General features: G+C 44.0%; 1 protein-coding gene across 1 annotated transcript in view; it reads left to right on the top strand.

The window, feature by feature from the left end:
• SHANK1 (SH3 and multiple ankyrin repeat domains 1) overlaps nt 1-13,610 on the top strand; it is a 2,604,687-nt gene that overhangs the window by 657,947 nt on the left and 1,933,130 nt on the right. Inside the window, exons 3-4 of the mRNA XM_069605116.1 lie at nt 3,036-3,239; nt 4,676-4,747. Of these exons, the coding sequence (XP_069461217.1) occupies nt 3,036-3,239; nt 4,676-4,747 (276 nt within the window). The remainder of the gene's footprint in view (nt 1-3,035; nt 3,240-4,675; nt 4,748-13,610) is intronic.

The raw sequence follows: 13,610 nt of genomic DNA, 5'->3' as shown, positions 1-13,610 counted from the left end.
TAGTTGGTTAGGCGCGTAGGTGATATGCTAAAGGTAAATCGGCCGCAAGATTTAGCACAGTGTTTATCATCGATCAATGCAATATATGCTAAAATATGCAACAGAGTTTAGTCCAAAGGCATAAGTTAGCATCAAGCAATGCATTGAGTGCACAATATAAGTTATGTTAGACTCCCGGGAAGGATTAGTATTGAGGTAGTTATTTGGGCTCTTCAGGGGGAACTCCAATCCAAGCCATTCGGATGGAGTTGGGTTTTACATCTTTGGCGGCTTAAATGAAATTAAATAATGGAAAACTTTATATTAAGATGACAAAGTTAACTGCGTACTCGATCTTGATGATTCTCAAGTTAGCCATGATGACTGATGGTTTCACTTTTTTAATGAGGATTAAGCAGAATAATTATACTTTTTTTAATCGGGTTGTGTGGGAACCGAACTGGGATGATTCCCAGGTTGTGCCTTTACACAACCTGAAAAAACATGTGCATCGGTGGGACTGGGCCAGAAATGCTGAACATGAAGATACCTTAAACGTTTAAGTCCTTTCTCTAAACCCTTTACTTAATTACTTAAGACCTCAGGCTTATACTAGTCAATTTCCAAGTCATGTTGCAAGGAGAACTTTTATGCTATTAAGGTTCAATCAAATGAAGGTCAGGGCAACACATGGGGTGCGGTTACAAGATCCAGCAGAAAGAAAGATTCCGTTGATTATGTAAGAATCCGGATTCAATAGAATGGCTTAGGCACAATATGATTGAATGTACATAGGTTGCCGAATTACACGCTTTGCACTTAAGACCTTTCTTTGGAGAAGATCATGAAATAAGTATGGATGATTTATGGTTGCAATGTTTAGATGGTTTGAGTGAAAATTTGTTTGTGGTGGGATTTGTGGCGAAGCATGGTTCTGTGCACAATTCCAGACCGTTTCATCAATCTGCACCAAATTATACAGTTTCCTGTTAGGACCCTACAGTCATTACTAGCTACATGACATTTGGACACCCCACCCCTTTTCCTGGATTGCAGCAAAAGTCAACATTTGTTTTTGTGTTTGTGGCAAAGCATTGTTCCTTATAAAATTCCACACCGTCTCACCAATCTGCACCAAATATTACTTAGTTTCCTGTAGGACCCTGCGGACATTACTGGTTACATGACATTTTGGCACCCCACCCTAATCCCCGGATTTCAGCACAAATCAACATTTGTTTGTGGGTTTGTGGCTTAGCGAAGCGTTGTTCCTTATACAATTTCACACCATTTCACCAATCTGCACCAAATTTTGCATACTTACCTGTTAGGAGCCTTTCGACATTACTTTCTACATGACATTTGGACACCCCACCCCCTCCCCCAGAATTCAACTTAAGTTAAAATGTATTTGTGGGTTTGTGGGTTTTCAAAGCGTTATTCCTTATACAATTCCACACTGTTTCACCAAGCTGCACCAAATTTTGCATAGATACCTGTTCGGACCCTCCAGACATTACTGGGTACATGACATCTGGACACCCCACCCCTTTCCGTGGATTTCAGCAAAAGTTATAATTTGTTTGTGGCCTGCCGACAAAGCCGTAATCTCTGTTCACCGGGAAGGGAAACAAAACATGTATGGGAGGCGAATGGACCTAGGAAGTGAAGGTGAAGACAGGTAGCATTCCAGAAGTTTCAAAATGTTTGCTGCATCATGTGAAATTACTTTTTCAGAGTATTTTTGCGAGATGGTGCCTGCTGATGAAGCCGTAAACCTTGTTCACCTGGAAGGGAAACAAAAAATGTAGTTTCTAAACAAGCTTTGCAATGCCATAATCCAAGTTCACCAGGAAGGGAAACAAACATTTTTGCCACATCAGGTGAAATTACTTTTCCATAGGATTTTTGCCACATGGTGCCTGCTGACGAAGCTGTGAACCATGTTCACCGGGAAGGGAAACAAAACATTTTCTTTCTCAACTGGTCCCGGCACAAGGAACAAAACTCGAAGAACCACATTTCAAGACCCTAAGATGCACAGTTTCCGAGATATTGTAACCGCAATGCACCACACCGAACTGCACCACGCGAGGGTGAAGCGGAACAGCAACCTACAGGATCATTCATTTTCAACAATTGATGAGAGTGTTATCATGCCTGTCTACAGAACATGTTTGCAGAACTGGTACTTCTGCTAGTTGTTAAATAGTATTTGAGTGTTTTATGTGATGAAGTTGAATTGAGTGTTTTATTTACTCTGTATCTTTTATCTTTGATTAATTTGTGTGAATATTTTTTTTTAATCAAATCACACTAAATTAAATAAAAAATACAAAAATAATCTCGGATAGGAGGTTTTTTTGTGTTGGCCAGAATCCTCTGATTAACCCTTGATGGCCCTCTGCCAACCAGAGGTGCAACGATACCCATATATGGGGGGGCGGGAGAGAGGCTCACTGGTAATGGGCGGGGCCAACTGGGAGGCTTTACCCCTTCTGTAACTTCTTTAGACATTTTAATGAGACTATTCTTGTGTAGCTTCAATGTTACAGGCAGTTAATTCTCTCCTTTATTTCTAAAACCCCCACTTAAGAACTGCTGTAAGAATGAGTGATCTCCTGCCCCCCCACCCTTCCAATCACTTACCTGGCATGCAAGTACTAACCCCAAATCACGATTTTAATTGCCTGAAAATGTATGCATATGAATGCAGGTGCTAAAAAAGGAATGCTTTCTGTAATTGTAGTTCTTTGTTAACAGCAAAGCCCATGCGCCATTTCACGTCTTTGTCCCATTCTGTCCGGCCATGGCTCTGTAGATGAGCCAGGTCGAGCCAACATAGCCCAACAATCTATTGGGGGCTAGAGCCCGATTAGCTCAATGGTGTTGCGCCACTGCTGCCAACTTCTGAAGCCATACGTGGAAGCAGCTGTGCATGTGACCTGGGCTGTGTTGAAACATGGGGTAGCTGGCATTGGTCTCCGGGAGTAGTGGGAGCTGATGCCTGTTATATGAACCAGCTTTCATTCCAGTCTCCCTCTGCTGTTTTGTAGAAATGCCTACGGTTCAACCCTGATGCTACTATCTGGGTGGCGAAGCAGCAGATCCTGTGCACCTTGAACGAGAGCCTGAAGGATGTCTTGAACTATGGCCTGTTCCAGCCGGCCACAAACGGCAGAGACGCCAAGTTTCTGGATGAGGAGCGTCTGCTACGCGAGTACCCACAGTCCTTTGAGAAAGGTGTCCCTTATTTGGAGGTAACACTCTTTTTCTTGCTTCTCTTTCGAAAGTGGTTGGGCCTAGCATGATAAAAGGCAGTAGACCCACTCCTTCCTGGAGGAACTCGTGGGATGGTAATTGCTACTCAATAGAATGAACCACAGTGGTAGGGATATGGGCCGCATTCAGTCAGAACATCAGTGGCAGGAAATGTAGCGCCTCTAACTAACAGTACTGAAAACTCACTCTTTTGCATACACCTTCTCAAACGTTGAGCTAAACACAACCATACCTCTGCACCACCACCCACCGCACGCACTTCACAACACCACCACAACGGATCAAGCCACACATAGTCTTGCACAACACCACATAGCGATTACCAACCGAAAAGCACACCTGCGCTCAGTGACCGGTTTCTCCACACACAGGATGCCAACAGCACGTCACAGCACTCTTGCTCTTTTGCCACGCAGTCCAACTAACATACTTGCCACCCTCCTAGCTTTACAGATCCGCCAGAGAGCCAAGAGACCCGGCAGGTGGCAACAGTGCGCGGTATAAGAACCTTTAATATAAGATCATTTATCATCCGATTTAAGACCCCCAGGCTCCAAGGAGACGAACTGCAGTCTCATGGACGCAAGAACGCAAGGTCTTGGCTTCCCTGGACATAAGAATCCACCACCACAGTGTAGTTATGTGTGTGGTCGGCAAGCACAAAAACTCTCTGTCATTTTAAGTGCCTATGGGTGAGAGATGAGCGGCAGGCAGAGATATAAAGGGCGTGTTTAGGAGAGATATAGAGCCCGATATAGAGACAGACAGAGAGGGCTGAGAGGTGGTGGCGAGGAACTACAGCGGAATACGAGTGGAGTAAAGAGAGAGAGAAAGAAATAGAGAAAAAAGAGAGACAGGGAGAAATAGCGAAGCAAAGAGAGGGATAGAAAGCTTAGGGAGAGGGAAAGAGGAAGCGAGAGGGAGTGGTAGAGGAAGAAAGAGGGGTTGGAAAAGATATAAAAGAAATACCCTGCAGTAAGAAAAGATAAAGATGGGTAGAAAGAGGTTGGGGGTGAAGGGAGGAAGGGGAAGTGCTCTGGAGGGAAGGGAGGGAGAAGTGCTCTGATTATTCCAATGCTGTTGCTCGGATGCGCGGGAAAGGCAAGGGACGCTTGGGAGTGCAGGCAACTCTGGCTTTTCCGATGGAAGGCAGGCGGTTAGAAGACGGGTCCTACTACTGCATTCTAACATCGCTTCCAATGAGGCGTAACCGTGACCGGCCTGTATCACGGAGCTGCCCTGCACTGGTCCTTGGTCTTAACAATAGTGAGTCATCATTACGGACTCCCTTGTGTGCTTGAGCCTGCCCCATTCCTGGGATGGACCTTCCAATAAGGAGTGATAGATACTGACGTTCCCTGCCTCTGTCTGCACTGTATTTAACATCTTAAGCTTTTGCCTTTTCTTTTTGCAGTTCCGTTACAAGACCCGAGTGTACAAGCAGACTAACCTGGACGAAAAGCAGCTGGCCAAACTGCACACTAAGGTGAGCCCTTGGACCTGTGTGTACTTGTCGTCGATGTACGAGTCCAACGTGAAACCAGTACTTCGCATTATTCATAGCACGTGTGTCATTCTATGTCCGAGATAGAATGACTATCGATTTCACTCAGTGAACGTGTCAAGTGCTCTGCTTGTGTAGATCTGGATGCGTGTACGTGTATCATAGTGTGAGCTTGCTCACGTAGGTACGGGTGTACCCCTTCTGTGTATCACTTTGCATGTTCTAGACACTGTTTTTGAGTGTAACTATGCATGTATCGGTTACTGTGCGTATGCCACTAATTCTTATGGTGTGGGTGGATGTCAGCTACGGTGCTTGTGTCGGCCATTGTGTGTGACAGTACGTCTTCCTGTGCCCATGTGTGACCGTGTGTGCCTCTGCGTGTGTCTCACTGTGTGTACATAACACGTGTGTGTGTGTGATAGGGTAATTTCCTTCATGGCATCTCCTTACAGACTCCCTCCTCCTTGAATCTCCTTCATGCTGGTTCAGGCCCTGGCAAACCAAGTCTTTTTTTTAAATGGCCAGCGTCTGATTGTGCATCAGTCAACCTGACGTGTCAGCTCATGGTGCAAGTCCCGGAGGCACTGCTGACATCTCCACCCCCCTTTGCCAACCACCAGGTAACAAGCTTGAGCTATTTCTGCCACCCTCCGTGAGTCTTTGACGTTTTTCTGCTGGCAGTTTAGTGGCTTTTCATGATTATACTTTCTGTTTGTGATCTTGTATTGATTGTGTTATGCTGTTTTCTGTGTGTGTGCGCGTGTGTGCATATATATATGAGCTTTCAGCGTATGATCGTACTCTTACACAAGCACTGAAGGTACCACCTACTCTGACTATGCCTCTCAGAATGCTGGCACAGGGAACCTGGAAGTCAATCTGTAATTGTACTCGTGTCTTCGACCAATGTTTTTTTTGGTGGGGGGAGGGGCCGTGAAACAGCTGTTCTGTTAATATTAAGCACCCAATCATCTATATTGACCAGTAACCAAACGAAACAGCAGTAGGAAAATCCCACAGTTTGGCTGTTGCCACAGAAGTGGTTAGGAGCATTGCAAGGTCGGAGAAGATCGCAGCATCGCACAGCCTTTCAAGCTGCCGCTCCAATCATATGGTAGTCATGTCATGCATGCACCATTTCTGATGTCTAAGGAATCACTGCCTCAACCACATAGCCTGCATTGACTTAGAAGCCACCATAATAACTGTGTAGCGTGGGGAACATGACCAAAGGGACTTGGATGTCCAGCCATCTGTGAATGCCATCTTTCCTTCTCTCCCCAGTGAAAACATTAGTTTGGCTGTGATCAAAACAGAAAGTGGCTCGCTATGGCTCAAGGTACACATGTCTGGGGATTCTTGTGGGATCCTGCAGAAGGGTGTGACCTAGCTTTTCGGGCTGGACTGCCTCTTTTGGGGTGGGACCAAGCCCAACTTGCTTATGATCATTCCCCTTCTGTAATGGCTTGGCAGGCTGAAAAACGATGGTCTGGAGCGTTGCCCAGTGCTGAGCCGTGCCCATGGTTATGATTTACACAAAAGCTTCCAGGCATCAATTTTAGGTTTTGCTCTCTCTATGTTCCCAGCCACATAAGTACTCTCGGATGGGGAAAGTCCTAAAGATGCAGTGCTTTTGAGCTGCTTTGGCTTCCAGTTGCTGTCAATGGTTGTTTCCCTTTCCTCTTTGACTGAAATCTCTGCTGAAAGTCGAGATTTTGCACCTGCTGGAACGGTTCTATGGAAGTTTACAGATTTTTTGTAAAAGATTTGTTGCACCCAATTTTGCCACTTTTATTTTGTTTTTACTGTAAACAGCGGGGGTAACCCTCTGCACCCCTCCTTCCACACACCACGCCCCTCTCTATATACCTTACCACAACTTGCCATCTGCATGTTTGTGGTGAAAAAATGCGGGAAATACAATCAGTGAAATTGCCATTCTGCAAAAGTGGGCAATACCGATGTGAAGCTGATGTTGTTCCGAGCTGAATAAGGCAAGGGGCATCATCGCCAGTTCTATACCAGTGTAGCAGAAAAAATGACTACCTACTGTCCATAAGATGATTTAACCTCAATAAGGTCATCGTGCCTGTCTTGAACCTAAAGTCTTCGAATCTTTGTTTCTTTGAGAATAAATGTCTGCTGGCTCATGTGGGATGTCAGTCTACACAAATGGCTGTGATCTTTCCTCTTTATCTTTCCATTGTTAAAATGATAGTGTTTTTACAGTAGGCACTTCTCGCCTTTTAACCTTTAATTTCCTGGCCCCTTCACAGAAGTTCCATGGAGGGCCCCGCATAGGTCTCTTCCACTTTCATAAGAGTGCAGGGAGGCTAAAAAATTGAGTGACAGTTGCTCAGAGATATTTCCAATGGTTATGAATAATTCGAAGATTTCCATCCGTAAACTTTTGATGTTTTCAGTGCATCCTCAGAAAACACCTGCGGGTGCCCAGCTTGCCCTATTTTAATTACTGTTTGCAGGCAATTGGAAAAAAAAACAGGATAATCATAGGAGATTTCAGTAATTTGCATGTGACAGGCTGTTGCGATCTTTATCGTAGAGTTATTACATCTAGTGAGCACCCCCATATTTCTCTATACAGCCGTGATCTATATTAACTTTTTGTCTCACAGCTCTTTACCAGCTAAAATAAAATATAGAAAGCAGCAAACAAAAGTTGGGCGGCTGACAGTTTATCAAAACAAACGTTTTAAAAGCATGCTATAGAACTAATTAAGATTGTGTTTGTATCCCTCTCGCCGTACATTGTGTGGATAGCCTCGTGTGCCTTACAGGACGGGCTCCACTGCTCCACCCTGCATCCCTCCCACCGTAGAAGCTCGCTCGGGGATAAAACGATGGACACAAATTACTGTAGGGAAAATCAGAGAGCAAGTTCTTCTGTACCGCACAGTCACTTGACAAGCAAAAAACACAAGCATACATGTGGCTGCATTAACGCCTGCATGCCATTAGTTTGTACATGTTATTTTATGGTACTGAAATTTATACCGCCCATCGCTTCCATCAGGAAGGTCTCCAGGCTCTCTGGCAGTTCTAAATAGAGGTGGGGGAGGTTAGTGCGAAGAGAGGGGGCAAGCAAGATAGATTTACTGTTGTGTTGATGGATGCAGTTTGGAAGTACCTGGGTACTGCATGCATGCCTGTTTCTAGAGTCTGTGTCAAGGGTATTGAGAAGTACCAAGCAAGACACAGCTCCCAAGATGGTCTGACCGACAACTCTGATGATCCCCCACCATGTACTATTCTGGCCAAGGCGGATGGGGGATGCAGAAAACAACACAGATAGGGGGCCAAAGGCAGCCCAACACTAGCATATATGTGCATTGTGCAGAGCAGCAGTAAGTAAGATGGTTGTAGAGGTATAGAGTATGTCTGTTCAATGTCTGTAGTGGGAACTTTTAAATTGCTGGGAGTGAGTGTGTGTCAAGGAGTTCCCCCCCCTTCTCACCTGAGTTCGATCTTCGCTGGATTTCTTGATCGATGCCTTCTTGCGTACTGCTCGAGTCTTGAATAAGGCTGCACGAGTCTCTTCCGACTCCAGCGTGCGTTCAAGTACCGGGAAGCAAGGGTCCAGGAATCCAGGAAATAACAGGGTGCGCAACTAGCACGCGAGTCCAGAAATCAAGAAAGGGAGGAAGGGACTAGAATTGGGTTAGGGTGAAAGAAGCAAGGGAATAATACGGCGAGCTACGGATCACACGTCTGGTCGCTACTTCGCAATAGCATTGAGACGCGCAGGCCCGCGGAGGCATGGCATATTTATGGAACGTACTACGTGCGCCGTGAAGGCTGGTGCGCGGCGTGTCACGTGATACGGCCATTTTGGGAGAAACAATGAATGCAAATCCCGCCGTGACAAGGACCAGGAAGTCCAGAAGGGGCGTGTTCTGTGGGTCATGACAGTGTGATAGTTGGTCTCCATATCTGTTTAGGTATCAAAAAGAGAGTGTTAGTATTGGGGCAAATATTTCATACCTTGGGCAAACAATCTAAAACGCTAAGGAGAAAAATGCAGTGAGGCGTATACTAGTAGGGTTGTATAATGTAAACTGGAAAGTATGTGCCAGTTAGGGTCGAATATACCTGTATAAAATCAGAGGGATTGGTATTTCTTCATGAAAATAGTTGACGCTTTTATTGTCACAGTCATTATTTTTACTGGAAAATTTGGGCAGGGCAAATTGTCATCTTTTTAACCACTCTTTTCAAATATATATCATAGGGCAGAGGGTGCGGCCCTACATTGAAGTTAAAACCTCTGAACCATTGAGTTTTGCGCACATTCTATTGCTAGTAACCTTTGACTTGGTGGATGGATGTGGCTGAAATGTTCTGTCTGGCAAGTGCCCCAACGAAGTGGACATTTTGGAGCACATTTGTCAAACGATTCTAAAGCTATTGGATGTAGAAAAAAGCTATCTTTTTGCTCAACCCATTCATTTTCCCATAGAGAAAAAAGTGCTTCCTTTGAACATGCAGGCATGCCTTGAAAACTGCAGTACTGATGTGCTCCAAATAAGAAACAAGCTGGGAACGAAGCGTTGGATCTAGTTTTTGTTTTGTTTCGTGAAAATCCATCCAGTACCTTTTAAAACATTTGATGGAGAAAGTGGGAACCACAATCTAAAAAAAAACCATGCATATATCTCCCATTCTGCACTGCAACGGAACACTTAGGTTTTTCAGAAATGAAAAAGCCACCTTTTTTTGTTGTTGCGCAATGCAACTGATTGAGTCCAGAAATCAAGAAAGGGAGGAAGGGACTAGAATTGGGTTAGGGTTAGGATAATTGGGTTATCCTGTGGGAATTCAAAAAGTTCTCAAATGATATTTCGAGGGTGGGCAGGAGGAGGTTTCGCATAAGAGTAGGCCTGCGGTGAGCGAAAGAGGACAAAACAAATGCTGAGTTGGGCACTTTGGGAAGGGCTGGAGAGTCCCCGTTTTGAGCCACATCATTTTCATCTTATCGTGTGAACCTCACGATTACATCAGGAAAATCACCAGACACGATTGGAAAGAAAAGTGCATCCTTGGAATGAGTGGGGAAAATAGAATAATACGGGAGGCCCCGGAAGGATTTGTAGAGTGAGTGGAAGGAGTGACCTAAAAAAAGAGGAGTGGTGCACATGTAGACATGTAGAGGGGAAGGGGAAGGCCTTTATTTTCAGCAATACAAGGCAGCTTCACAGTGATCGTGGTCAGGGGAGTTGCTAGGTCTGGAAAAGACCCGGGGCTACGCTGATGTCGGAACTGTTGGGACTGGGGGCTAGCTAGTCTTTTGGCTGTAGCTCCTGAGATTCTATCCGGGGCTACAACCAAAAGATCAGGGGCTATAGCCCCCTTACCCCCCTATCAACACCCCTGATCGTGGTCATATTTTTGCAGGACATTTTCAGTGGGAAATATCTTGGGACTGAAAGAAGGGGGGAACAATGTTGAGCCTACGCCCATTCATTTTGCCTTACCGAAAAAAGGTGCTTCAATTGAACACCTTCAGTGCGAAAGCCACGGGATGGATTTGCACCCAAAAAACAATCTGGCACAAAGTGCTGTAGATGTGCCTTTTTTTCTTTGGAGTAAAAATCCAGTAGTTTTTAAAGTATTTGACGGAGAAGTGGGTGGAGCCTAGTGCCCAAAAACCGTTTATATATATCTCCCATGGTGCATCGAAGAGGTGAGGCTATTTGGGAGTGAAAAGCCAACTTTTTATTTTTTTGCTCGTTAGCAATTCCCACATCAATCATGTGGGAACCCAGAATGGAACAATATTTGCAGGGCGAAAGTGGCGGTTTCACAATAGGGTATCTGTGGTGAAGGGAAAAGAGGTAGAGTTTGGAGTGGGCTGGATTGCCTGTTTTGTGACTGACCGTTTTTGTCTGGAGGATGGAATCCTGCGAGATTCCGGCAGGATTGCTTCAGAAATGTAAGAAAATGCACTTTGAAAAAAAATGAATCACACAAACCAGCAAGTGAAAAAGGAGAGGGTTGGAGATGATTTTCACAGTGTGGGGCAGATGGGGGAACCTAGAAATTGGGGGCACACAGAGACTGGCAGTGGTGATGGGGACAACCTTTCAATTATCTAACGTTTTCACATTACCATGACGTTTTCACATTACCATGACAAATGGCAAACAGTACAATTCTGTATAAAAGAGTACCAGGATTGATTAGTGTGGCAACTGAAGGCTACATCGATGTGATTGTGGTTTGTTAATGCTGGAAATTCCCTGGGGAAACTACCACAGAAATGAAAAATGGGAGAATAAAAGGGGTTCATCGGACAATGGTCGTGAACCTTATTGTTGAACAAGGCCATGGGCAATAGGCCATAGAGAAGATAGAGCATGACAAAAGCCTTTACATTCAGTGAAAAAACTTTAGTTAAGATAAATTAAGATGATCCAATTCATTGTAAGAAACCCCATGAAATTTGGCAGATTTTGGAAGGGGGCGACAATCTCGACTCTGAGTACTCCTGTTACTCAACCCAGGAGGACATACATACGATCCCAGCAGAAATCAACTATGAGATCAAAAATAACACAGGGACATCTATCATGGGTACTCTGAGATTGTTGTCCGTTCTCTCATCCGTTGAAATTCTTGGATTTTGTTGTGATGAATCGGATCATCTCAACTCTGTCTTAACTAAAGCGTTTCTACTGAACGATAGATAGACAGGTAGGCCGATAGATACATAACATTGAGGGTTTTCTTCAAAGTTAAGGTTTCCATCTCACACAAATGTAAATCTACAAATGTTGGAAATATAAATGTTAGGGTTTCATATATTAAACATAAAAGTAACATTTGCAGTAAACAAGCATACAATAAAAACTATGTTAGAACCAACATTGTTGGAACCTTCAATCACCCACATTTTTGGAGTAGTGTTAATCTGTGAATGGGTTGATTTTGTTGTAAATGTAACGTAATTGTCATTTGGCTTTCAAAAGGCTTTCAAAAGTAATTATTTGCATAGCACCTTTTCCCATTGGTATGGTCTCAAAGTGTTGTTGATTGAAGGGCCTTGGGTAACCGAAGTCTAGGTATGGGAAATTCGAAAGGGGAGTTTAGAATGTGTGTGTGCATTTTAGCCAATACGAAGGTAGGTAGGGGTGGCCAAGTCCAAGCTGGCTACCCATGTCGAGCTAGCATGTTGGTGGGTGCTGATAGTCAGCAGAGTATGTAAGAGCAGGAGACTCATTATGTGGATAGGTAGACCACATTTTTGTTGTGGCAAATAGCTACATTCTTATGGCAGAGGTATTGTGTGATGTGTTTTAGAGTAGTGTATGATAGCAGATGCATGCAGATGGGTGGCCCTGCCTTCGGCTATCTTCCATAAGCATGGAGTGGGATACGTACCCATTGTCGCGGTTTATTATACGGTCACAAACAAGCCAGTGATCTCCTTCCCCTTCACTGAATGTGGCGACCAATAAAAACGCTTTTATTTCTATCATTCAGGTCCTTTTTGAAAGGCCTACAACCCGTCTTGTACACAACCTCAACAAATACCCCTTTTCACAATGAACTAGGAATCAGGCCTGTGTGTAATAATAAGATATTTATTAATTTATTTATTTAGGCAAATTAGAACAAACTGATTACATCAGCCACCAATGTTGTGGCAACACAAACACAAAATACGCTTTTTAGTAAAGTACAGCTACAGAGCTGACATCAGACTATGCAGTTACAATAGCTACCTTTTACATCACACACAATTATAGCAAAGAACAGTTCAAAGCACACCAGGAAAATAATGAATGCACCCAGAATTATTCTTTGGTCCCAGCAACCCTCAGCCCCCGTCCCCCCACTAGCCTTTGGTCTTCTGGATGGAAGGCAGTGGCAAGGAGTGGGTACACCAGGGAAAACTCAGATTTGGGATATGATTCACAGAAACAATATGGGGAACAGAAAGAGAATGGGAACATTCGCTTTGCAGAGCACCAAGGTAAAATCGGTTTGAATGGTTTAGCACAACTGCTATGGGAAATAATAGAAAGGAGGGGAATTTGTGTTTCTTACAACTGAAAGGACAGGCAGGGCTTTGGGGAATATTAGTCAGCACACAATGGGAAGAATCGGATTTTGGGAGACTTGATCACAGAAGCAATAGAGGAGACAGAAATGCAATGGGAAAAATGTGTTTGGCTACACCTGACAATAACGCACCAGGCTTCAGGTTTGTTACCAGAACAGATTGGGAAAATGGATTTTAATTATGTTTGGCACAATTTCAATGTGAGGAAGAAAAATGATATCTTAAGGCACACAATTTTCAAAGTATACATGGAAGTTTCTTAAACATTGTTCATGGGGATAAGCTTATGATAGGCAGGAACCAAATTCACATTTTGACAATCTAGCAAACATTTTGTTGAACATAGTATTAGTTTAGAGGGAAAAAAGAATGACATGCATTTGTTACTTTCACAGTAAAATACTTCGTTTCACTGCGAAGGCTTGAAACACAATCTTGGCATTTTCATTTAAGATTCTGTGCACTACTGTGCCTGGAAATATCAGCACAACGCTCCATGGATTTGACAACATGTTATTTCCACCTGTCTTTCACTTCCTTCATGAAAGGCATTTCGCATCTCTCCATATTTCTCCATTTAGCACTTTTCTATCCTTTTGAGTTGAGTTCACAAGGCCATATGTCGGACCTCATTTCTGTGCAGGCCTGGTATTTATTTCTCCCATCCAGGGGCTATTTCACCCCACACCATGTGCCCTTGCTGATCTCTTGGTTTCGTAGATGCACCTGAATTTAGATGGGGGCGAAAACAAGGCGCAG

The sequence above is a fragment of the Ambystoma mexicanum genome, chromosome 1p (genome assembly GCF_040938575.1).
Source record: "Ambystoma mexicanum isolate Mex_15411 chromosome 1p, UKY_AmexF1_1, whole genome shotgun sequence".
NCBI lineage: Eukaryota > Metazoa > Chordata > Amphibia > Caudata > Ambystomatidae > Ambystoma > Ambystoma mexicanum.
This window is presented reverse-complemented; position numbering and strand designations above follow the sequence as displayed.